The sequence below is a fragment of the Stegastes partitus genome, unplaced genomic scaffold (assembly GCF_000690725.1).
Source record: "Stegastes partitus isolate 25-593 unplaced genomic scaffold, Stegastes_partitus-1.0.2 Scaffold7, whole genome shotgun sequence".
NCBI classification, from domain to species: Eukaryota; Metazoa; Chordata; class Actinopteri; family Pomacentridae; genus Stegastes; species Stegastes partitus.
The window spans coordinates 254,629-281,033 of record NW_007577738.1 but is presented as its reverse complement, the minus strand read 5'-3'; the positions used below and the strand labels follow the sequence as shown (position 1 = coordinate 281,033).

Genomic DNA, 26,405 nt, shown 5'->3' with positions numbered 1-26,405 from the left:
ATAATTATTGCGAGTGTTTATTTACTTGACCATATTTTTTAATTTAATTATATGTCTACGAAATTTAAAACTGGAAAGTAGCATTCTTTTTTAATTAAATCCTTTTAATCTATTGATTTTATTTTGATGAAATCAATCATGAATAGATCCCGGTCAACCAAACCCTATTGACCCAGTTGCACCAACCAATCAGAAAGGGAAGGCGTCTGTTAGCAAGGTTGTATGAGCGCGCAGGATGCGTTCAAAATAAGAGATTGCATTTTCAGATTTTGGGTTTAAATGACTTATTTCAGTCGTGAAAAGTGGTATTCGTGATCAAACGGCATTACTATCATTTGACAGCTTGTTATTCTGACTATAAAGTAGCATGAAAAGTATTTATATCTACTGTTATATACAAAATTATGCTTTATTTTGGCACTTCCTCCTGAAAAATGTACTTCCAACCCTGGCGTAACTGACAGTTTTTATATCAACGGAGCTCCTGCTATCTCTGCTACACTCCAAACACAAAATAGCAATGACAAGAAAATCAATGAAAGCTGTCAATGCCGTCGAAGCGGCTGTCTCGGTTTGATTAGTGGGTTACCGCTGATTGTATCGCCACATTATGCTCATTTGGACACCGAGAGCTGTCGGCTTTCACACACACAGGCGGAGCGTTCAGCCGTCAAGTCGCTGGTAATGTATTTATCCACCGCATATGTGTGATTTTCACTCACTAACGGACGTGTCGTGATGAACGCGGAGGCCCTTCGGCGTTACTGAGAATGCCAACCGCATGACAGCGTGTTATTGTGTAGCTTCGTTGAAAAAGCAAATTGCTGGCCTGAAAGTGCAGCAATGGCTTCGGCGCTGAGTTGCTTCAGCGGTCCTGAGGTGCTGGAGGACGGGAATCACGCCCGGGGTTTGATGAACGAGCTGAAGCTGCTGTACGAGTGCCGGCTTCTGGGCGACGTTACTATCGGAGTGGAGTGTGAAGAGGAGTCCCTGGAGCCCAACGGGACCGGAGGAGGAGGAGGAGGAAGAGGAGGCGGTGACATTGACCAACTTTTCCTGTGCAGCCGCAACGTCCTCGCCGCCGCCAGTCCGTACTTCAAAAGCATGTTCACCGGAGGCTTGAACGAGAGCGTGCAGGAGAGAGTGGTCATCCGCGGCGTGGACTCCGAGTCCATGTCGGTCATCATCGATTACTGCTACACGGGCAGGGTGACCATCACGGAGAGCAACGTCCAGAGGCTGTACGCTGCGGCCAACATGCTTCAGCTGGAGTACATCAGGAAAGCTTGCTCCAGTTTCATGACGAGGAGGCTGGATCTGTCCAACTGTGTGGGGATACTGAAATTTGCAGACACTTATGACAACCCTGAACTGAAGGAGAATGCACAAGCTTTCATAGCCAGGAACTTTAGCCAAGTGTGCATCGGAGGGGAGCTTTGTGAACTGGACTTGCTGCAGTTGAAGGAGCTGCTATCTTTGGATACTCTTGATGTGGACTGTGAGAAGAAGGTGTGTTCCGCTGCCTTACAGTGGATAGAGGCGAATGCACCGCAGAAAAAAGAGGATGCATTGCAAGCACTGAAGTGTGTGCGCTGGAATTTGTTCACTGAAAAGGACAAGTGTTACCTGGAGAGCCTCATGGCCAGGCCTTTAACTGAGAAATACCTGGCGTCGTTTTTTAACAGGTCTGCAGAGGACAGCTGTGGAATGTGTCCAACTCTGGATGTACCGAAACACAGAATAGGCGTAAGTGCAAAAGAAATGATTCTCTTCTTTGGGCTACCCAACGACAATATAATGTGCTGCGACCCTTACTCAGAGGATCTGTATTTCATGGCGCCTCCTTTGGAAGACCTCAGCAGTCAGGATTACAAACGCTCCACCATGGAGTCATTAATCGCCTGTGCCACACCTGAAAACAACCTGTATCTCGCATCCCACCTCTCTAAACACTTCTGGCTGTATAACCCTGTGCTCAACAGCTGGCAGGAGTTGGCAGAGAGGCCACTGGGGAGGATACACTCTGGGATGGGCTACCTCAACGGGCATGTTTACCTTCTGGGAGGAAGAAATCCAGTGACGGATGCCAGGCTGAAGGAGGTTGAGTGTTACAGCGTGCAGAGGAACCAGTGGACGTTTGTGGCTCCTCTGCCTCACTCTTTGGGTAAAATGCAGGTGGTGGCGCTAAATGACCACTTGTATGTGGTGAACAAAAGGAGAATGCTTTGCTATGATCCCAAGAGGAACCGCTGGCGCCACTGTGGGTCACTCAGAAGGGACAAGCTTCACAAGGCCTGTGTGTTTCAGGACCAGATCATCTGCGTGTGCGACATCCCCGTGGTGAAAGCCTACAGCCCCACCAGGGGGGAGTGGAAGAGGTTGGGTGACATACCTATAGACAGCCGAGCTCTGAACTACCAGGTGATCCAACACAACAACAAGTTGCTCCTCCTCACTCAGACTTTACTGCAGCACAACAAGAACAGAGTCCTCATCCACGAGTATGACCCAGCTAGAGACACATGGAAGAATGTCATGGCGGTGTATGTGTCCACTCTGGGACCCGTGTGTGTTTCAACACGCGTGTACCCGGCGTGCCTCGGCTCCGCTCACAGCTTCTCCACAGAGGAAGACGATGACAGTGGCTCCAGTGCCGACTGGGACTTTGATGGCTTGACCGATGCAGACTCAGACTCTGGCAGCTCTAGCTCTTTCTCAGATGAGAACTGGTAGTGAAAGGTGTTACTGTGTCAAAGAAAAGTTTAACTTATTTATAATGAATGGATTTTTACAGGGTGGTTTTGTCTGCCGGGGGGAGGGGGTATGACAGTATTAATTCAGTATTAAAGCAGTCAGATACATTAGAAGCACAAACTGATCATAAGTGGACATCTTTACATGTTTTATTTTGTGTTTCTTCGCAAGTTTGGATAATGATTGTTTGCCAGAGAAGAAGTGAAACAAAATTGAGTTGGTTGCAGTGATTTTTTTTTTTTTTAATTTTATTGCATTATGTACAAATGCTAAGGCTTTGTTCTTCAAGGACATGCTCAAGTTAGCATGAACCCATGTTTACACACTAACTCAAGAGTAAGTAATGGGTTCCCCTATAGAGTGGAGGATCTGTCTTTGTAATGTAGCCCATCGTTAAGGCAGCTGAATGAAGGATGCTACGGAGATGTAGTATTAAACTTCAGTACAATTAGAAGAACTCACAATGACCCGATTAAAGAGGCCACACTATGCTGTTTGGGGGTTCTCTTTCTTTTAATGTGTTTTGTAAAAGGTCTGCAGACTTTTAAATCCCAAAGTCCACACCTGAAAAGCTTCTTACCTGTCTGAAGCACCTCACTTGTAGTCCAGGTATTTTTTTTTGTTACTTATCACATTATAACACATTAATGCCTGTCTGTTGGCTAGTTTAGTGCTCCCTTGAAGAAAGAATGAGTGACTTCCTCGCAGTCCACTTTTATTTCCTCACCAGGGCTGACTTCTGCTCGGGCTACACGCACACATATTTCTGGTGTTGCCTGGCTTTGGTCAGGCCAGCTGACCAATCAGAGCAGCAGACTGGACTATTTGGGAAGTGAGCCTTAAAGAGACAGGACTGAAAACTGAGTGTTTCAGATAAAAGTTAGGAAGCGGTGTGGCAGCAATGTATGGTATGAGAAAAATGATGGGTTTTTTGAACACTAAAATATGTAAACATATTCTAGTAGACCAAAAAAACAAACTACAAAACCTGTAAATGTGCATAATATGGGCTCTTTAACAAAGCATGGATAAAATTTTGTCTGTTATGTCCTGATTAATGCAGTGATTTCCAAACTGAATCTCTGCAGAGGTTGGTACTAGATTTGGTTTTTGAAACGACTACCCACTGACCTAACCTCCCCTAACAACCACTTACGGCAGAGCAATCCTCCCAACACATCCCTTCAGCTTATGCAGCTAGCACCGGCAGAATGGCTGCATAAAACCTGAGAAGAAAGTGTTTTCATGTAACCTTGTCATTGCAGTGACAACTTGTGAAACACACGTTACTAATAAGACAATTAACTGCTGCATTGCTTTAATAACTGCTGAAACTGAGCCATCCTTAAATTTTATTACTCCCGTGTGTGCTTTTCCTGCTTTCACAAATCTGATGTTAAAAAAAAAAAAGTACGTCTGTGAATTTGACGCAGCGCTATCAAGAAACACGAGTCAAATCCAAAATACTAAAATGCTTGTAATGCTTTTTGGTTCGCTATAGAACTAGCAGGAGAACTTTATATCTTGTGTGTGACACCTGAAGTTGGCATGGCAGAAACAATTTGAGAACCAATGCCATAATGCTTTGGTGACGTCAATTTATTTTGACTTGACGCAGCTCCACCAGAGCTACAGAAGACTATACGTAAAGCAATTTGCACATGCCGAATAGTACTCCCCCTGACTCAAAAATCGACATGTGGAGGGCCCTTTAATGCTTTAACTGTGCTGTGTTTTATATATATATATATATAAGTTTGTGACTGAAATATTTGCTGTTAGCACGTTGTTTATCTTGAATAAGCGAGCACGCTCGCTTAAGATTGGCGGAAAATAATGACTTGGATGTTCAGGACATCAGGCAGCTCAAGTGCCTCATGTTTATGACTTCAAACACAACTCGTCATAAACGAGGCTTTAAAAAATTTATGATCCTTTTTATGTTGTTGATGCACATCGAGACGTCTCACACACAGCCGGTTTGTGAAACCTACTGTATGAAATCTAGAAGCCAATGTACTGTACGCTCACTCAGGTTTAGGCTTCAGCAAAAGCCTGTTTGCCATGATAAATGATTTCTTTTTGGATGTAGTGAAATTAGGTTGTTTTGGTGACAAATAATAGATTTATTAAATTTATTTGAAATTATTGAGTGTATGTATGTGTTTTCTTATCTATGATATTATGTTCCAACAAGAAATTCAGTGTTTTGTTTGGTCCTGATGAATTTTTTTACTTGAGGATGATTTGTCTGCATGTCACGAAAACTGTTGAGAAGCCATTGTCCTCACCAAGCACCTCCTGCACTCATTTATCAGTTTATTTGCTGTGTCGAAACACACACACAAGCTGATACAAATGTTGTCGACAGAATATTAGACACACCTCTCAGTATAGTGCAAAACCACAAACAGTTCCCAATATGACCATAAAGTGGAAACAACCCCTCTGACAACACTGAACCTCCGTCATAGGTGGTAAAAACCGTATTAATTTCATTTGGACGTGCCTATTAAACTGGTAAATGAGTGGATGTTGTCTCTCTGTATGATGGATAGATGAAGTCTTGTGTTTGTGTGAGAGAAGTAAAGTGAGGGGGTTATTGGTTTGGGTATATAAAGCTGTCTGTGGTGTATGTGTCAAAATAAACATCCGTGTCTGATGCAGAAGTGCCATTGTGTGTATTGTTGGGGTTTTTTTCACAAAAGTATGTTGCATTACCCTACATGTTCCTGCAGTTGTATTGTGTAGTGTAGCTGGCTTGTGTTCGCCCCAGTATGGAACATTTGATCGATGTAAATGTATGCTAATTTTGAGTGTGCAGGTACGAGGCGGCGATTACTGGATCAACTGCAGGCAAGAAATAAGGAAACCAATCCTGGTCAGGAGTTCACACATACCAATTTGCATTTCGCAACAGTAAAAGATTAAGCAGGGATTTTGTCAACAAACTACATCTGTCTAATGAAGGGTGTGAATGATTTCACTTACCAAATTGAAAAACCTATTAAGTTACTAAGCAGTCAGTACCTTTTTTTTGTTGCAGATATTGTATTTTGGTTGGGTTAGGTCTTTGTTATTTTCTTTATGTAGATTTGTTTGATGGCCTTTGTTTTCCCTGAAGGCAAATCCAACTCCATGGACCTGTAAATATATTGAATAAATATATTTCTTATCAACTCTGAACAATCTGTTTGTGTTGCTGCTTATTCTTTTCATATTGTGTCTCAGCCACCCCTATACGGGGCATAACGATGTTGAAACTGAATGTAGCTACAGCAGCATAGATAGGAGGATCATGCCCTTGCATTAGCAGCACCACAGCTTTTGTATGGTTTTCCCCTTTCAATCAAATGTTCCTCCTCCATTAACACTTTTAAGAAAAAAATGTACATGCCTTCAGTGGCTTTTTCTTGCGATTTATCTGGTTTTGTGTGTTTAGCAGTTATTACATTTACTCTTTCTTTTTTTTGCACACATTCTTGTTGTTGCTTCTCCAGATTTAGTGTAAATGAAGGATGGAAAATATAATTTCAAAATACTTTGTTTTGCATATTCCCAACGTGTGGAATAGGAAGAGAAAAAATCATTTGCAGTACGATAAATGAACACACAATGCCGACTATATTATTTTAGTCAGACATTGATTTTGAGGAAACTGACATAAATTTGTTCATAAACGTACAATGTGTTGGGGTTTGTTTGTTTATATTTGTATTATTTGAAGCTGCATATATGTATTTAATTTCCATTGTTAGGGATCTCATTGGTTACTATTTGTAAGCTGTGCAAATTAGTTTGAGCTCAGCTGTTAATCACACATGCACATACTTTACAGTTTGTTGAGGAGCATGTCTGTATGCAACAAATAATATATGAAAAATAAAATACATTTTAAAAATAGAACTTAAAAAACAGGAAGACAGCAAGTAATTTCTTCTTAGGGTTTTTTTTCTTCTCAATTATACTATATTTCTAGTTATTTTAGGAACTTGTTAGGTTTTTACTGTTCACTCATTCAAGAAAACAGACAAATAAGTTTGGGAATCAAAAAAAAAGGTATGCAAATGAAGAAATTTACCAATAAACCAGAATAAAAAATACCAACATATTCTACAAATGTAGATGTTTTTTTCTTACTTATGCTAATTAACAATAGGTTTAAAAAAAAAAGTGTATACATACACCCATGCAAAATAAATAAATAAAAAGGGTAATGTTAAAGTAATGCATAATTCAGAATGAAATATCATAAGATATTTGTTGAAAATATTTTTTGTGTCTTTTTTCTCTTCAGGTCATTATTCCTTTTTATGAACACGATTTTTTTTTCCAAAAATGAAATAAGCTGTACAAAAAAAAAAAAACAAGAACATTTTTGCCTTTTGTCTTTATTTTCAAAACAGGGTTAAAATTTATTTCAATTCATTTTATCCTGGAATTGAATTGTTTGCCAAGTTTTCTTTCTTACCTATTATTTAACATCCACACAAAATTTTTACAAATATATTAACTTGATCCAAGAAACGACAGTTTATTTCTTCCTGTGGTCCACAAACGTTACAATAATATTCAATAATCAATCCAACGGTGCAACAATGAAGCACAAACCGGTGACATCTAGTGGAGGCTTCTTATAGTCTCGCGATATTTCCGCGTCGTAACATCATCCAGACAGCGAGAAGATGAGCAATGGCAATAGAAAACAAACCTGGGGAGGAATTTGACACAGTTTTCAGTCGAAATGACTCCTTGGAGCTCTCCTCTCATCACGACCACGACCCTTCGCACGCTCGGATATTTAAGATCATAGTTATCGGAGATTCAAACGTGGGGAAGACGTGTCTGACTTACCGGTTCTGCGGGGGCACTTTCCTGAAGAACCCAGAGGCAACTATCGGGGTCGATTTCAGAGAGAGGACGGTGGAGCTGGATGGAGAGAGTATCAAGGTGAGAGGATCCACGACAAACACACAAACACCCATTGCTACTTCAGTCTGTTTTTCTGGAAATATATACTGCCATTTGTGTAAGTTTATCAGCTGGAGTCTGCTGTCAGACTATGAGCATGAGACAAAACGTCGGCCTACCTATTTAGAATGACCAGCATCTCCCAATAAGATATAGAGTCACCACATAGGCCAAGAATGAAAGCTATGCACGCATACATGTCTGTGGATTTACTTGCAATAATATCATATTTAGAAAGTTTACCTGATTCCCTCACAGTGTTCCTAAGATAAAATAACCCGAATCTTTATTATATATAAATTATTCTCCCAGGTACAGCAATAAGTGACACTGACAATGAGATTAAAATGAAATATTGCACAGGAAATTTAATAATGACACATGGTAAAGAAAAATTACAAATGAAACTGAAACCTTACACATGAAATTGAAATATTGTACCTGGAAAATGAAATACTGCACATGACATTAAATTATTGACCATGAAAATTTTGCAAGATGCTGAATGATACTTGATTTAGAGAGACGAGCGTTGGATGGGAAATTTAGGAGAGAATATGTTTTGTGTGATGCCAATTTATTATATTTCATAGTAGTTTCACTTCTTGCATCAGTCCCTATGTGTTTCTGTGGTTTGTTATTTATGTGCTGCCTTTTTTTCCTGCAGTCAGAGTCTGTCACGGCCTTTTAAACCGCTGGCAGCTGGAGTGAATAACATTGATTATCTTGTCACAGTGGCACCTGTCAGTACATGGTACAAGTTAGGCAGCAAGGTAGCAGTTAGTTCTTGAAGTTGATGTGTTGGAAGCAGAAGAATGGGCAAGAATAAGAGTCTGAGTGACTTCCATTCATCCATCCATTATCTATACACCGCTTAGTCCTCATTAGGGTCGCAGGGGGGCTGGAGCCTATCCCAGCTGACTTAGGGCGAAGGCAGGGGACACCCTGGACAGGTCACCAGTCTATCACAGGGCCACATTTAGAGACAGACAACCAAGCACACTCACATTCACACCTACGGACAATTTAGAATCATCAATTAACCTCAACATGTTTTAGTGTGGGAGGAAGCGGGAGAACCTAGAGAGAACCCATGCTGCACGAGAAGAACATGCAAACTCCACGCAGAAAGATCCCGGCGTCCCCACTGGGACACAAACCAGCGACCTTCTTGCTGCGAGGCAACGGTGCTAAGCACCAACCACCTTGCAGCCCATCTGAGTGACTTGTAAGGGCTAAATTGTGATAGCTAGACTGGGTCAGGCCGTCTCCTAAACAGCAGATGCTGTGGGGTGTTTCTGGTGTGCAGTGGTTAGTACCTACCAGAAGTGGTCCAAGAAAGGACCCAAAGACCACTGATTCAGGAGTGAAGGCTGTCCTATGTGGTCTGATGCCACATAAGAACCACTGTAGCCAGTCAGAGTGTCCATGATGAACCCTGTCCACCACCAAAAGTGCCTGTGATAGGCATGTGAGGGTCAGAACTAAACAGTGGGGCAATGAAAGAACATGGCCTGATCTGATGAATCACATTTTCTTTTATGTGATGTGGGGATTAGATGGCAGCAGGATGCACTATGAAGAAGAAGCAGTGGTCTTCTGGGAATCCTTGAATCTGGCATTCATTTTTATTTTGCTCGACACGTACCACTTACCTTAACATTGCTGTCCAGTGGCTTCTTTCAGCAGCATAATTCTCACTCACACTGCAGAAATCCTTCAGGAATAGTTTGAGGAACATGATAAACATTTTAAGGTGACGATTTGTGCAACAAATTTCAAATTCAGTCGAGCATCTGATATCACAGGAAACCTTCAGAGGCCTTGATAGTCAATACCGAGGCAGACCTCTACAGTATTATTCAATATTTGTAGCTGGTTGGTGTGTTTTGCTTGTCATCACAGAAAAAGCACAGACAAAAAAACACATTTTTTACCCTTTCCTCCCTTACATTAAGTGTCCCAGTAAGCTTTCACAGTAACAGCTCAACCAAATGAAATGCAGTTATTTTTAATGCTTCCAATTACACCTGTGCTTTTCTTGCGACGTCAAGCCAAAATGATCAGTTGTCACAAAAGTCTTTTAAAGCCAGCGCCGCTCTCCCAAAAGCCCTTTTCACAGCAGACGTTCTGACTAGTCGGAGCAAAAACACCACAGCTGTTATTAATAATGTTAACGTCGGCTCTTACTATTATATGTCCCAGTAATGACAGTGTGGAAATGAGCCATCAGGCGCAGCAGCAGGATGCTCGAACTGAAGCAGCAACGTGGAATTCAGTCATCGTTAACTTAATCATTTGCACCTCTGCCTCTCCTTCTGTGAAAATGTCAGCTGCAAAAATATCAGTAATACACCTTTTTAAGTTTCACATCCCTTACTTTTGCTTTTTATTTCTTTTGGTCACACGCTTTGCCTGCAACAAACAATGTTCTGTATTTTTCTAATAGTCAAAAAGACCCTGAATACGCAACAGTGAGTTGATGCTATGATGAGTGTATGTCTGTGTAGCCAAAACTCTATATCTCATTTCTGCATATCATATACCATCATAACAACCTGCCTAATATTGTGTAGGCCCACCTTGTACCCCAGAACAGCTCTTACCTGTTGAACCACCGACTCCACAAGACCTCTGAAGGTCTCCTGTACCATCTGGCGCCGGAACTTCAGCAGCAGATCCTTCAAGTGATGATAGTTTGAAAGGTGGGACCTCCATGGATTGGATGTGTTTCCCACAGATGCTGGATCAGATTGAGCTCTGGGTAATTTGAGGCCAACTGAATGGCTTTGAACTGTTTGTCATGTTCTTTAAACGTGGTCCAGACCAATGTTTAGATAAGTGGTACATGTCAAGGTACCATCCACATGAATGCCAGGACCTAGAGTTTCCCGGCAGAACGTTGCCCAGAGCATCACACTGCCTCCACCAACTTGCCTTCTTCCCACAGTGAATCCTGCTCAGCCATTGTTTCTGACACCTACATTGTTGTCCAAAAGCTATTAAAGAATAATGGGTCAGACATCTGCTCTGGTTCCTTTATTGTGATCTTCACAGTGACTTGATTTTGAGTAAATCCCACACATGCTGTCCTGGTGTCATGAATACTCATTCACGCACCAAATGTGTGTTACCATGCAGCTAAAAACACTCTAACAAAATGTACTATTTGTTCCAAAACACTACAGTTCACTATTTAGCCTATTCTAAAAAGGAAAGTAGATATATCTGTGTGCAGTTTTCAAAGATTTAGATCTTTAGCAGAAAAAATAATAATCTTGGAACTTAGCAGCACAAACAAAACAGGGAATTTGGAAGATGGGTTTCAACATTGCATTAACGTTTTCTCCTGTGAGATCTGTCAGTAAAAACAAAGAACGAAACAAAAACACACTGGCCTTATTCTTGTAGAAAGCTCATCATCAATATATGTTTCTTCTGTTCCAGCTGCAGATTTGGGACACAGCAGGTCAGGAGCGTTTCAGGAAGAGCATGGTGGAGCACTACTACCGCAGCGTTCACGCCGTCATCTTCGTGTACGACGTGACCAGCCTCTCCTCCTTCAAGAGCCTCCCCGAGTGGATTGAAGAGTGCAGCCGACACTCTGTGGGGCCGCTGGTGCCTCGCATCATGGTGGGCAACAAGTGCGACCTGAGGGACCGCCGGGAGGTCCCCACATCGGCTGCACAGTGTCTTGCTGACAGCTACAACTTCCCACTGTTTGAGACTTCAGCCAAGGATCCTGCTGAGAAGGAACATGTCGATGCTATCTTTCTGACTTTGGCTTACAGGCTGAAGAGCCACAAACCACTGAGACTAAAGCAGCCGAGTCAGAACGATGTCAGGCATCTGTGGAACCAGAGAGAGCAGGGATCAGCAACTTGTCAGTGCTGAGGTCACTTAAATACTATATCTGTGTACTCATTGTGTATGGAGGCCACTGAAGCCTTCAGGAGTAATAATGGTGCTGAGAAAAGCACTGTTGAACAGAGCTTTCTATCAGTAAGACTAAACTGAGAAAGCCCTCTTATGTTTGTAGGATAGACAGGACAGAAGCTTCCTATTTTACAGTTTTCCCTGTCAGATATAAGGCCCAGCTAGTGACAGGATTGGCCTTTAAGTTTGCACATTATTGAATTTCAATGAAATGCATGAATGGATGTGAAGGTATGCCGAGTATTTGTAGCTTAAACTGCACATAAAATCACTTTGAGTCAGCAAACGGAGCATTGCAGTGTGCACTTTGCTATATAAGTGATAATCACTGATATGCAACTATGGACAGCGCAGCAGCATTACAGCACTATAATGTATCTACAGAACTCAACGCAGGCAGTGAGTTGAAGGGAAATTGATTTCTGTGTGTGTGTAAAGGGACCAATAAGATACACTGAAACTGTGAAAACGAATGCAATCATTTTCTTAAAGTGATATTTTTGTTCTTTAAAAAATATAACCTCTATATGCAGCGTGAGGTTTAGTGCTGTGATTGAATGTTTTTGCTCATTTACATACACAGTTCTTTGGAGACAGTCCTGTAAAAACCAACAATACAAGTGACACAATGTAGCTGTCTTTTGAGACAACATGCAAATCCACTTAGCTCACTTGAAAAGCATGGCTGAATTCAAACTCAGTGGTTCATGAAGTTGAGAAAAAAAAGTGAATTATGTTGCATGTGTACAATATGCAAACACTTTGCAATGGTATGGAGGTTTGTGACAATGTAGAGCTGCAAATCAAAATAAAAGACTTTATCTGTATCATAACTTAAATTCTTGAGGTTTCTGGTGTTTTTTGGTGCTATGAGTGTAATGTGGATATAGTTTATGCCGTTTCAGGAAGCTGCTGTGGTCTTCTTGAGTCAACAGTGCTCATTCAGGCAACACACTACATTTCCTTGTGTCTTATTATTATTATTTTGTATGGTCATTCATTCAATTACTGGAAAACAAGTTATTGATTCACTAAATACAGAAAACAGCTGCTTTGATTCATTTTCTTGATAAATTTGTTCAGTTCTTGAACAAAGTCCCTGGTCTTCTTGGTATCAATAGAATTTTGATAATGTATAACCTGTTATTTAGTGCAGCTTTTAAAATCATAATGCAACTAAATACACACAATAAATGGCAAAATAATACATCATTTGATTTGATTGTTTACGGTGTTTTGTGATCAGGCAGAAAAACACTGGCTTCATTCATTCATTCATTCAACTGACAGTGAAAGTTAAACATTTACTGTTTTATTACAACTAGAGTAACTTCATAATGTGCTGTTGGAGATCATGTGATATGATCAAACGTTCCAGAACAGCTTTTAAAAGTGTCTTGATTAAATTAAAAAGAAAAGAAAAACATCACAGTTTGCAACGTTTGACCTCATTTTAGCGACGATCAGTGGCCACTATTTGCATAGCCATAGTTCTGATGATGCGTTGATCATATCACGTAAACTAGCCAATGCTGTAGTTAACAGCTAATCTCGTCGACTGTTTATATATAAAACAAAGCTAATAATGACGTTTATGAACTCGATTAAACCTTTACTTTGTCAGTGAAACTTATTTAAAAGCGAGGCGTTGCTGGACTAATGTAAACTCCGTAAAAGCCAGCTTTATTGACAATCTCAAACGAGGTGCGATTTACGAGGCTGCGACAGGTACGTGAAGGCAGCACGGAGCAGTCTGTATTCTTCACACGGCGTCTCTCTGCGGCCATGGTAACACTTTCCTCAATACTGGACCTCTGATTCAATAAACCGCACAAACAAGCGCTTTTTATGCAGGTATGAGAGTTATTTTCACCTTTGAAATGTGGGTACAAATGTTATCTAAGTTGTCGGTCGGTTGCTGTTGTCTATGTACATATTAACCGCTTCCTGGGAGGATTAAGTAGCGTTTATTTATTCACCCGCGATTCGTTTTGTTTTCAGTCTGTGGCCTAGCAGCAAGCTAGCAAACATGCTAACGTCTGTAACGTTACAGGGAATAGACAAAAAAATTAGCTAAATTAAATTTAACCGTTCATTTAAATGCGAGGTATGCTCTCTGACAGCAACGTGTTCGTTAAATATCACGGTCCCTCACATAAGCTAGCTCAACTATCACGCTTTACCGGGTGGAGCAGCTTCATTACAAGTTATCTGACAGGCGGCTGACTTCCGTTGAGATGCTCCGTCCTGCAATAACAAGTGTTTATGATGAGGAGACCAGGCATGTTGTGAAAAATATGAAATGGCGGTATATTCAAACTAGCTAACATTAGCCACCTTACTGTGCCAATATTCAGTTACTTGTTTTTTTTGTTTTGCTCATCATGTAGCATTTTTTTCCCCCAGCAGCATGAATTTGGCAGAGATATGTGACAACGCCAAGAAGGGTCGTGAGTACGCCCTGCTGGGGAACTATGACTCCTCCATCGTGTACTACCAAGGTGTCATTCAACAGATCCACAAGCACTGTCAGTCTCTCAAAGACCCAGCCCTTAAAGTCAGATGGCAACAGGTGAGTGTCCCCAGGTGTGCTATGATGCTACACCTGTACTTTAATATCCACTGAAAGATTCTGGGACTGCAATTCCTTAATTTAAACTCTGAATACAGACATTTGGAAAGCTCATTTACAGTGCAGCTTAGTAAGAAATTTTAAGATGTATACATACAAATTAGAAACTTGGATAACATTAATAGTGTTAAAAGGCAAACATCACTCTCACTCACCACTGTATTCTTTATGATTTGGTTGGCTGGACATCACTAAGCATTTGTAGACAACAACACTGGTATATGTTCATCTATAAAGCTCTGCTGGGCAAACGCCCAGAATACCTCAACACCCTTGTCACTACCAACTCCAGCAGTTACCATCTGCGTGCCTTAAAGTGTTTGCTTTTAAACGTCCCCTGGATTTTAGCAGATTTTGTTAAAGCGGTGTTCTCCTATCGTGCACCATGGTCATGGAATAACCATCAGAAAACTCTTAAACTAGAAACATTCACATTAGTCAGTGAGTTTAAGAGCATGATAAAGAACAGAGTAAAGGAGGAATGTCACTGGTTTTCTTGAGAGGCCACTGTCTTTAAATAGCTATGGATCTGTTTTATTGTTTTACTGTTCATTGTTCATTTGTCTATCATATATCTGTTTTATATTAATTTTTTGATTTTGTATGGCTGCTACCTTGGCCAGGTCTCCCTTGTAAAATATTTCTTATCTCAATGGGACTTCCTGGTTAAATAAAGGTAAATAAATAAATAAATAAATAAATAATAAAATTACTCAATTAGAAAACTCGATTTACTCTTAGGATAAAACATTAGATTGTTCTGCACAGTACTCCAGGTTGCAGAAGCACAGTGAGCAAACCTGGACTGTTTAAACTCAGTTAAAATATAATCCAATCATTCTAGCTTGAAAGGGCTCACATTAAAAGACACCAAAGAAGTAATTTAGGAGGGTTCAAAAAAACAAAAACAAAAAGCAGTATGCGCCTCATTAATAAATAAGGCCCAGGCCAGTATCTGTCACACATTACAGAGAGTGAGGAACACTCCTCACTGCCATGCAGCTCACAATGATAAGTATTATCATTGTCACTAGTAATAAATCCTATTGCACAGTTACAATCAATGTCAGAAAGCTTAAGGGTCACAGCTGATGCTTGCATGCATTCAATGTCTTTATTAATCTCATACTGATAGGAAAGTTATCTGTTTAAGTAGTTTTCTACAACACAGTGGGAAACGTTGTTTATTACTGTAAAAGAAACTGACTTTTGGGTGAATTTTATTGACCATCATGTGGGACACATTTTGCAATTTCAAACATTCCACACATGTTTCTGTGAATTTTTTGAAACCTTTTTAAAAGCAAGGCATAATCGATTTCACAAAGTTTCTTTCTATCCAAAGCTGTCATTTTTATAATTGATCATTTGGGTGGATAAGATTTGTTTTGATGCCAAGTTATACTGATTTTATTTTGAGGGAAATGATATATATCATTTCAAGAAAGCTGGCTTTGTTGAGACTTGTATGATAATTGAGATCTCTTGGTAATCTCATTTGGAAAGCATACTGTAATGTTATTGGTATATTTGCAATTATCTTTGTTTAAGCTGAAGCCGAATTACTCTCAGAACCATTTATGCCGGGAATTTATTTGCTTTCATCATGGCAGAGTTTATTTTCTTCCACATATGTCCATCTAGATATGGTCATTTAGCAAAATTTAACTTAGTCTGCCACTCACTGTGAATTCCACTGTGTGGATGTCTGGTTGTTGTAGATGATGTTAGTGGTAACTGCTTTTTTTGTTTTCAATATCTACTTGCTGCTGTCTTTAATCCAAATATCCCTTCCTGACACATTAAAGCTTTACTCTAAAATCTGCGTGGATTTACCACAGACGCATGTCAACTGTTACTTTATTAGCTGGATGCTTTCTGATGTAATGGTAGCACAATATTCTTCTCCTTCTGTTTGTCACCAGGTCAAGCAGGAACTGACTGAGGAGTATGAACAAGTGAAAGGCATCATGGCGACGCTCGAGAGCTTCAAGTCAGAGAAGCCGATCGACATCCTCGCTCCTCAGCCTGAGGAGAAACCTGAGGATCCAGCAGTTTGGCCTCCACCAATCCCTGCAGAGCACAGGTATGTGTGTGTGTGTGTACGATCCATCTTCATACATACATCTTCACTCCATGGAACTTTTTTTCTACCTTTTCTACAGTTCGTCTAAACATATAGGTACATTTTTTTATTGTTGTTGTATAAAACATTCATTGAGGTATTTGTATGACCACATTAGGTAGTGTTTATTTATTGTTGTAGCAAGCGTGTTGTGCTATGTTCTTGCAGAGTTTTAAAACTACACCCCACCCCACCAATGTTGATTCCTAAATTTTATGTAGTGTTTACATGAATAAACTTAATGAAAGATTAGGATGATTTGTGTATTAATATTTTATTGTCACACACATTTGAAATTCTCTGATTGAAGATATTTTCCGGCAGATCCATTTCATATTATACTGCATATCAATACACCGAGAGATAAACGCTGTTGATATGTTGAGGGGTGTTATTTCATTCATCTGTTACTAAAGATCTGGTGATATAAAGACAACAGTATGTTATTATTTTGGCATCTTTAGATTCCTCAAATTCCTGTTCAGCTGCCAACTGTGATCCCGATGATTCTTTTTTTTGAGGTTCTGAGTGGCAGTTTTGGCAGAACTGATTTGTAATGGTGCTACCCTGAAACTCTGCGGGACAAAACAGCTCTATAAGGAAGCACTCTGAAGTACAAAGAGATATATTTTGCATAATCAGTTTAATCTCTACCTGCACAATGTGACTCGCCAAGCTTTACCTTCACATAGAAATAGCAGAACAGGTTTACATGAAGGCCACTCTGTGGGAGCGTTTGGCATGCGATGGTATTACTGCTGTTTCCCCATTGCAAAATGATCTTTGATGTTTCTGTCTGTAGGTGTGTTGTACAATTATGCAGCTGCAGAGCTTTATTCCTGTGTGTCTCTGTAGGAATCCAATTCCAGTGAAGCGGCCCAACAGTGGGATGAAGCAGCAGAGGAAGGAATCCCCTGGTCTGCAGCATCGAGGAGCAGGACCAGGAGGCCGCGGTCAAGCTAATCCTAAAGCAGACCGGCCAGGATTCAGAGAGGCCCGGGGCACAAAGTCCAAAGATGATAAGGTAAGACTACAGCAGGTGATAGGTGGTTGAGTGGACAGATAAATGAAAACGTGAGGTCCTTAATAAATGAGTCACTCTGTCCTCAAAAAACACCTGTTTCGTTGTATTAACTTTCTTCCTTCTTTTTTCCTCATCAGGGAAAGAAACCGTCTGGAGATGTACAGGGGGATGTAGAGCAGAAGAAGTTTGATGGCACAGGATATGACAGTGACTTAGTGGACTCACTGGAGAGAGATATTGTGTCCCGTAACCCTAACGTACACTGGTATGGTAGCATGCACTGATTCTGTATGACAGTGCTTTATATGTTTTGCCACTAGGGCAGATTTTCTCAGTGCACGTGACCGATTTTTTTTTTTTTCTCTGCGAACTGCAGGGATGACATTGCTGATCTGGAGGATGCAAAGAAGCTGCTGAGAGAAGCAGTGGTGTTGCCCATGTGGATGCCTGATTTCTTTAAGGGCATTCGTCGCCCTTGGAAGGTACGCACGCACACACACACACACACCAATGTCATTGCTCATATAGTCACTATGTGCAAAGCTCTAGGTGTGTTTTTGTTTTTGAATGTGTTTTGCTGCCATATTGCCTTATACTGTTGTAACACACTCACCACCTTAAGCTGAACGCTTTGCACCACCTAAATTAAATTTTGAGTGTTCAATTTTTTTATTTTTTTTAAACTGCTATATTATGACAAGTACACAAATCGTTGTTCAGGTGCACCAACCCACCTGACTGGCAACTCAAGTCACTGTAGTACAGGAATGTTTTCTTTATGGATATTTCCAAAATTTTTCAGTGGCTCTTTGGTAAGAATGAAGGGCACTGTGTTGGTACTTGAGAGCTGTTCCTTTTGTTTCCCACAATTTTCCACAGGTTGAGAATTATTTGTGGTGATTGGTGGTGCGGTGCGTCGCTGATGTGCATGCAGAAACTCATGCGCTTTAGAGGGGATGGGTATAACCCAGGTTACTTTCTGTAGCTATAGTTTACAGATGTAAGCCGAATACCTCATATGCAGACTGATTGGTAGACGTGATTGGAATGAGCTGCACTGCTTTATCTGGAAAGCACAATGGCCTATGGGGGAATCTCTTGACACTTGGCCAATGGTGTAACTGCATCAATCAGTCAGACAGGGGCAGACATTCAGGTTTATCGGCGCTGACCTGCTGTTGGAGTCCTGCCAAAAAGAACAGAACCTGAAGATTCTTTCGAAATTCGTTTTTGTGTTACTTCTGTAGTCAAAATACTGTAGCAGAGAGTAACTTTATGGTGCATCATTTATTAACATGGAAGAGGAAAACTGGTGACAGTAATCTATTACGGTAGCCCAGTGGTCCAATAATTCAATGATAAATAATCTCCACGGTTTAGTTCTGGCTGCAGTCCTATTTTGCACTTCTCCTCTTGTTTCCCTTGTTTCCTGTCTATTTCATCTGCTTTCCATTAAGGCAAAATGCCACGATAGGAAGGAATTAAAACTGAGAAGTATTGAATGTAAATATGTTAAAACTAGCCGATACACCAACAGTATATATGTTAGAACCCATGTTTGTTGCTGACCTATTAAGCCTAAGATCACCTATCATATCTGCTCTGACACTAGGTTTCCAACTAAATTCAACTAAATAGTTTCAAGTGAATGCAGCATAAAATCATATAAGTAATGTCTCTCTCAACTATAGCAAGTAATGAATGACTTGCACCTGCTCATGAACATGTGGATTTTAAGATCAGTCTATGATGTACCTACTTGTATGGTTCAACCTGTTTTTACAAGGATATAATACGAGTGCTTCTTGGTGTCTGATGACGCTGCTGAATGACCTGTCAGGGAGTTTTCTTTTGTATCAGCCTCTGTTGAACTTCATCATGTGAGGCCTCTTCCCCTTCAGGCTCACCATGTGAGGGTCAATACTTCAACAGCAGCACAGTGCTTTTCCTTTGTCTGATATATGCATGCATAATTGAGCTTTTACCTCACTTTAAATAGAATGCAGCGCCCATTTTTTCACATAACTGAAAATGCAGTAAAATGAAGGACTATTAGTTTAGAAAAAAGACATTTAAAATTCATGACCGTTTTATTGGCGCACAGGTCGACTGGAGGTGTGCGATTCATTAGCACTGACATTTAGTCATATAGGTCTGTTTCGTCAGTCCTCCTCTGCAGGATTTCTGCCTATCACATCTACTCCCACCTCCTCCTGCTGAGATTCTGATAAATCCCGTCCGCATAAGTGTTTTATATTAAAAATCTGAGTGATCCATTCTACGTGAAATATACGACGCGTTAGTCTAAATGGAGTCTGAGGCGCTAGGGAGGACAATTTCTTTAAAATGTAATGGATTATGTCACTGTCCTTCCCCTTGTGGGTCATGCAATCTCCATAGCAACAGACACAAACCAGATACATAAATGCGACACATCAGAGCAGCAGCGATAGCAATAATGGTTACAGAAGAGATTTGCATCAGGGTTCGGCAGTTTTGTCTAATATCATGGACACTTAGACCCAATATTTGTAACAGATTACACAAAAAGACGAAAGTGACAATGTGACAAAGTAAACTGTTTATTTGGTCGGTGCAGGGCAGTTTATTGGATTCGGAAGGCAATCCATTTTTATGCTTTAAGAAAATATCCTCGAGCCCTTCTAACATTAAATCTCTCCCAATAAAAATGAGCCTGAGACTTGCTGGTTAATTGATTTTTTTACATTTAGACGGAGCCAGTCTGGGCTGTTACTCTTATTTCCTGTCTTTGTGCTAAACCACCTTCATATTTAATGTGGTATCGATCTTCTTTTTCTCACAGACAAGAAAAATACTGAGTATATTTCCCCAAAATAAAGGGAACTCTCAAAGAAATGTCAACTTGGGGCCACATACTGATGTAATATGCTCACTAATAATTGGTAATAGGGTGATAAGGTGAATACTGATAGCGACAGATAATAGTTTTGCCTGTTTTTTTGTTTATGTCATTCTCCCATAATCCCTGAATTTTTATTTAAGTGCCTAATGAGTTCCATTTTTTCTTAGGGTGTGTTAATGGTCGGCCCTCCAGGGACTGGCAAGACCATGTTAGCCAAAGCTGTGGCCACAGAATGTGGGACAACTTTCTTCAACGTGTCCTCCTCCACGCTCACCTCCAAATACAGGGGCGAGTCTGAAAAACTTGTTCGTCTGCTCTTTGAAATGGTAAGTGTGTGTGTGCAGATGGGTATATGGGCCAACTGCGGCTCTTGCCGTGGGCAAAACACCGAACCCTTGCACTGTAGCTCACTGCCATCAGTGTGTGTATGATTGAATGGGTGAATGAGAGTTAAATTGTAAAGCACTTTGCATAAAAGCACTACAGAAGAATGCAGCCATTTATATGTGTGCGCTCTGTAATAAGAAAGAAACTCAACTCTTTTTTTTTTTTTTTCTCAGGCCAGATTTTATGCACCAACAACCATCTTCATAGATGAGATTGACTCCATCTGTGGAAGGAGAGGAACATCTGATGAACACGAAGCCAGCCGGAGGGTCAAATCAGAACTTCTGATTCAGATGGATGGTTAGTTGAACAGAGAAATGGGAAGGTGATGCTGTGGTGTGGGGTTAATCCAAAAAATGGTAAACATGTTAGCAAAAATCAAATTTAAAACAGGTGCAGTGATGCTTTTCTTATTGGCTTTGCCCCCCTTTTTCAACAAAATATGTGTTTGGGATGAGAGATACTTCATTATTGTATTGACTGTAGAAAGAGTCTTTATTTACCTTGTCTGGTAATTTATCCAAGAGAAAATACTGGATTTGACATGAATTTCACAGCAATATTAATATAATTTAATCATGGTTTTGTGTGGTTTCCTGACCAGGTGTGGGGGGAGCCCTAGAGAATGATGACCCCTCTAAGATGGTGATGGTCCTGGCAGCTACAAACTTCCCCTGGGACATCGACGAGGCGCTGCGACGGCGGCTGGAGAAGCGGATCTACATCCCCCTGCCCACAGGTGACCTCACCAGCCGCAGACTGAGAGCACAGCAGTCTGACAGAGGCTGCTGTTACACAACAGCTCAAACCAGTTTCTGATAAGCGTAATTAATATCGACTCACATGGTGTAATATCTGATTAATGCCGTTTTATCTGTGTGTATGCAGCTGTGGGTCGTGTCGAGCTTCTAAAGATCAACCTGAGGGAGGTGGAGGTGGCTGATGACGTGGATCTGGATCTCATCGCAGAGAAGATTGAGGGCTACTCTGGAGCTGACATCACCAACGTCTGCAGGTGTGTGTAGTTGTGCGAAACCACAAAATTTAGAAATTGATTGTCAGTCTATTATCGGATGATCTTTTATCCCCTTTATACTGAAGGCAGTGAAGCAGTGAAGGCCATGAATCCATTGCTTTAGTATATTTTCACAGAAATTATAAAAAGATTCATATCACCACACATTAATATTGGTGGAATCCATCCAATATATAGTAATATAAATGAGATGACAGTCCTATGTGGTCTGACTTGAGCTATTGAAAAACTCATCTCCGATTTTTATTTTTTTTTTAAATCAAGCAGCACTCATAAAGACAGAGACTTTTGGCTGTGTAAAAGGATTTTCAAAGATTTCCAGAGGCAGCAAAGCAAAGAGACAGTCTCAGCCCTTCTGACAAATTTAACTTTTGAGAATAACAGGAACAAGCCACAAATCTATGTGCATGATTTTTTTAACTGGGTTTTTACATGTCAACTAAACTGCTCGGCTATCTATAGATTGTGTTCCACGTGATGGTACTGTATTAAATCAAATTTCATCCTGTGATGTTGTCATATACGTAGGGTACATAGGGTTTCAGAGAAACTTTCTTCATATATATATTTTTTTCCATCAGAGATGTATCAATGGCAGTATTGAAGGTGAAAAAAAATATATACTAGAATATACTGTATGTGAATGCAGATGCAGTATATATAGCTGCAGGGGTAGACTATGTGCTTTGTGCTAAAGAGACTAATTACATGTCTTTATCAGCAGGTTTACATTTGTTTGCATTTGTCCTTGAAGCTGAATCACTGACAATGTGAAGTTTCCAGGCATACATAAGGAAAGCCTGATCAGTATGAAGATTCATTGACTGCATGCACAGAAATATCTCTTGGTGTAAGGTGTGGGGCATTTGGATGATTATGTTATTTCAGTGAAGGTTCAATTCAATTCAATTTTATTTGTATAGCGCACATTTACAACAACAAGTCATCTCATAGCGCTTAACAAAGGCAGAAACATCCAACAATCCAAAGCATTTGGATTCCCTATAAGCTTCAGCAGTGAGCACGACAGGATATTTGGAAAAGTGTTTTATTCTCCTGTATCAAATTGAAAATGTGCATACATAAGTCTGTAAGCACATAAAAATATTAAAATTTGTGTCTTAGGTCAGTTGACTTTTGTGTTCCAAAGGCATCCAACATTTAAATTACCACTTTTTATCTACTGTGTAGTGTGTAGTAGCCCTTTGAACTTACAGGATCAAAGTATTTAGTCTCCATAGATTTCCAAAATAGCTGTGTCCAGTCTGACCGCCTTGAAAAACCCACTTACTTTGGCTTCTCAAAACTCAGAGGTCCCCGCCGTGTTCTGTCATTCTCATTTCAGTATTTCAGTATAACCACTAATCAACCAAGCAACATTAGCTGCTACTAATCAGCTTCAACTCTGTACATAATCAGGTCGATTAGGTCACGTTTCTCTGTCTGTTGTCGTCCTTGGATGTGTTCATATCAGTCTTTTCAGGATTGTTTTGACGACCTTGGCTCACACACACTAGAACATAAGCTCTGGTATATATTCGGAAAGTACTTCATCATTACCGTGTGATATACACCATAGTATACATAGAACACATAAAGAACGAGTGATTATCAGAATTTGTTTGTCTGCTTTATGTCATTTCTAATTGCAATATAATAGATGTTTTCGTGTTCTTCTAAAAGCTCTGTCCTTGATGTGAGGATCCATTTTACCGAGCTATGCTAGGAACGGAAGGTATTCTATGCTGCCAAAGTTGTCTCTGACGTCTGTGACTCACATTGTTTCATTGACCTTGGATGTGTGTATCCTCCACATAGCGAAGGTAGCCTGCAGGAGTTCATCACAGCCTCGACTTCATCCTTCCAGACAGGAGTAAAACTCTTCAAATATAGAATTTAAAACAGTGGAATTAAATTTTTTGTTATGAGCGATGAGTAACCTCCTCCTCTCCCACGCTCCTCTCTGCTCCTGTCTTTACATGTACGTCAGGGATGCGTCCATGATGGCAATGCGCCGTCGAATCCAAGGCCTGAGCCCCGAGGAGATCCGAGCTCTGTCCAAAGATGAGCTGCAGATGCCCGTGACCATGGAGGACTTCACCCTCACGCTCAAGAAGATCTCAAAGTCCGTCTCTGCCGCAGACCTGGAAAAATACGAAGCCTGGATGGCTGAGTTCGGGTCAGTATAGAGAGCGGTGGCGATCGGAACCCAGAGGGACCAGAACCTTGAAAGGAGGACTGACAGCTTTGAAAATGTTGAAAGGCTTGAAGAGGAGGAGTTGAGTGAACTCTAGCATGTGAACCAGGCAGCACATCAGGGATCAAGATTACACAGGAGCTCAAGTTCACATCAGAAGACTGGTGCCTTTGAGAGAACATGATGAAAACTTTCAGTGGCTTCACCGCTGCTCTTTCACCGTTGCTTCAACACAACTGTACGTGTAAAGATGTCAATCATAAAGCTGCTGACTGAGTTAAGTGACCTGAGGAAGACACAGGGAACTTTTAATGTAAAAAGTAGCCTAATACACACAGGTAGGGAATGTACTCTCGTTTCAGTTAGGCCTCATGCAGGAACACTTTTTTTTTTCCTTAACCCCTCCTTGCTTTTTTCAATGTATGAAGTAGGTGTAGGTTAGCGAGATTTAATCGTGGATCATCAGCATCGATAAAAAATTCTACAAAACCATTCTGCTCAGTTTGTGGGCAAGTTTCCTTCAAAACAATCTGAGAAAAAAAGAAAGAGTTTACACATAATTTATGACTTTTAGCAGTGTATGCAGTCATAATAAAAGACCTGAGACGATTTATAAGTCTTAACACAGGGATGGAGGAGGCTCATTTGGACTGTTGCCTTCATGAAAATCATGAGGAGCCAACTGGTGTGAAAGATGCTTCCCAACAAATACTAAATTGTTTCGGTTGCCATGCCAAAATGTGGCACGAGCTCTCACAAAAAATGTGCCGAACCTGTCGTTAAACACAATGATGATGATGTGGAAGACGCAGTGTAAATTCTTCCTGCTGCAAATTAATTCAGATCAAAGAGTCACATCCAGAACTTCTCTGCACGAGCTGTTTGAGACATCTGGACTTCTTATGAATTTCATTCAAATACGGGACAAGTTCTCCTAAATCACTTGCATATGCCACTTATGAACAAATCTGTTCTTGCATGAGGCCTTTCGTCTCTCCATGTGAGCACTTTTAATGTATTTCCTTCAGAAGCCTATGTATTTACTACTGACTGAACACACTTGAATTGAACAGTGATGTTGTTGTTGTATAGTGACTGATTATGTGTTTGTTTGTATTTCGTTGGTTTTAATATTTGTTTTCCGTTTTAGTTCTGTTGAGACAAACAAATGTAGTCTGCCCAAAAAAGACGCGACCACTGGACTTGTGGATTTTTTTTATTAAAGGGTACGCTTAATTCCCACCCAGAACCTCACCTGCTTAATTTTTTTATCAAACTGCTTGAACTGTGTCAGGTTGTGTCTTGCATTTAAGGAGACGGCGTGTTTACCTGAAATTCTGCAGTTTTGAGGATCATTAACCGAGTCGCACTGCACATGGAGAATGAAGGTGAGTTGTTCTTTGATCCTCCTCTTTTTACTTAATTTTAGACTGTTTCAAGCTTCAAAGTTGCATCAAAAGGAACCAGCTGAGGTGGTTCAGGCGTCTGATGTGTGGAGGCTTTTCAGGCTTGTTCGTCTGTAAGGAGACCGTGAGGTTGACCCAGAACTCACAGGAAGTATCACATATCTCATCAGACCTGGAAACACCTCAGGATTCCCAGGAGGAGCTGGAAAACATTGCCAGAGAGGGATACCTGGAATGGCCTGTTAAGCTTGCTGCCGCTACAATACAACCCCCGGTGAGTGGATGGAGATAGATGGATAAATTAAAACTTAATTCATTAAAATACGAATAACCAATAAATTACTATCATGCTGATTACACTTGATGTTACATACCTGCGAAATTAGCCTGATTCTGAGATTATTGAAGCACTTATAGTGGTATGAAATTGAATTTATGGACTTTGTTGAGTTTTTAGCCACACCACATTGTTTGCTCAACAGAGATAGATCTGTCAACATTTGAGGAATGAACTTAAACTGTCACTTAACACAAATCTTAAAATTGCGATGCATGACAGCTACTGAAACTGCCATCAAACCGAACCACCTGCATTACCTGCATTGCATTACATGAAGACTGTGAGACAGACTGAAAAGCTCAGGAAAAAAAAGCTTGTAAGTTGAATCTGATAAAGGTCCATTTTGTATAACTGTTGAAATATGACCTCGGCTTTGACCTGAGGAAAAACTTTTAGTGAAATGATTGATTCCTGGCAGCAAGATCAGTACCTCTGCTGTAGAATAATGCGAAATATTCACTCTAAATGCTGTTTTCTAATAAACCATCATACGTGTTGTTTGATCCCGAATCCCAACACTGAACAGAATGTTTTAAAAATCCTCTAAAATTGCTAAAGAAGGAATGAATAATATCCACACACTACAATGCTCTCTTAAGTTATGGGCATGCAGCAGCTCGCAGTGCAAATGTTTAGGAGTCAAACTGACCAAAACAATGTGCAGATTTGTTTGTAGAAAACTTTTCACATCAGTCTGTTGCATCTTCCTGACT

The 26,405-nt window shown here is 40.5% G+C and overlaps 3 protein-coding genes across 3 annotated transcripts; all 3 read left to right on the top strand.

Annotated features, from left to right (window-relative positions):
• Positions 1-497: 497 nt before the first annotated feature.
• On the top strand, positions 498-5,940 carry kbtbd7 (kelch repeat and BTB (POZ) domain containing 7). Its single transcript, XM_008281694.1, has one exon. It carries the CDS (start codon positions 844-846, stop codon positions 2,731-2,733), a length of 1,890 nt encoding a protein of 629 aa, XP_008279916.1. The 5' UTR covers positions 498-843; the 3' UTR covers positions 2,734-5,940.
• A 1,506-nt stretch (positions 5,941-7,446) lies between these two features.
• LOC103357227 (ras-related protein Rab-33B) lies at positions 7,447-12,500 on the top strand. Its single transcript, XM_008281682.1, has 2 exons — positions 7,447-7,704; positions 11,173-12,500. Exons 1-2 carry the CDS (start codon positions 7,447-7,449, stop codon positions 11,617-11,619), a joined length of 705 nt encoding a protein of 234 aa, XP_008279904.1. The 3' UTR covers positions 11,620-12,500.
• Positions 12,501-13,496: 996 nt separating this feature from the next.
• katnal1 (katanin p60 subunit A-like 1) lies at positions 13,497-25,188 on the top strand. The gene is made up of 11 exons (XM_008281668.1): positions 13,497-13,515; positions 14,068-14,233; positions 16,219-16,379; positions 17,274-17,442; positions 17,580-17,707; positions 17,819-17,924; positions 20,494-20,652; positions 20,887-21,013; positions 21,318-21,452; positions 21,602-21,728; positions 23,740-25,188. Exons 2-11 carry the CDS (start codon positions 14,072-14,074, stop codon positions 23,936-23,938), a joined length of 1,473 nt encoding a protein of 490 aa, XP_008279890.1. The 5' UTR covers positions 13,497-13,515; positions 14,068-14,071; the 3' UTR covers positions 23,939-25,188.
• The last annotated feature ends 1,217 nt before the right edge of the window (positions 25,189-26,405 follow it).

What these genes read in the sequence shown, in the direction of transcription:
- kbtbd7 (XM_008281694.1), top strand. Translation starts at nt 844, where the DNA reads ATGGCTTCGGCGCTGAGTTGCTTCAGCGGTCCTGAGGTGCTGGAGGAC.
- LOC103357227 (XM_008281682.1), top strand. Translation starts at nt 7,447, where the DNA reads ATGGCAATAGAAAACAAACCTGGGGAGGAATTTGACACAGTTTTCAGT. An exon ending in TGGATGGAGAGAGTATCAAG is followed by an intron (nt 7,705 to 11,172) that starts GTGAGAGGATCC and finishes CTTCTGTTCCAG; the next exon opens with CTGCAGATTTGGGACACAGC.
- katnal1 (XM_008281668.1), top strand. Translation starts at nt 14,072, where the DNA reads ATGAATTTGGCAGAGATATGTGACAACGCCAAGAAGGGTCGTGAGTAC. An exon ending in CCAATCCCTGCAGAGCACAG is followed by an intron (nt 16,380 to 17,273) that starts GTATGTGTGTGT and finishes GTGTCTCTGTAG; the next exon opens with GAATCCAATTCCAGTGAAGC. An exon ending in ACTTCTGATTCAGATGGATG is followed by an intron (nt 21,014 to 21,317) that starts GTTAGTTGAACA and finishes TTTCCTGACCAG; the next exon opens with GTGTGGGGGGAGCCCTAGAG.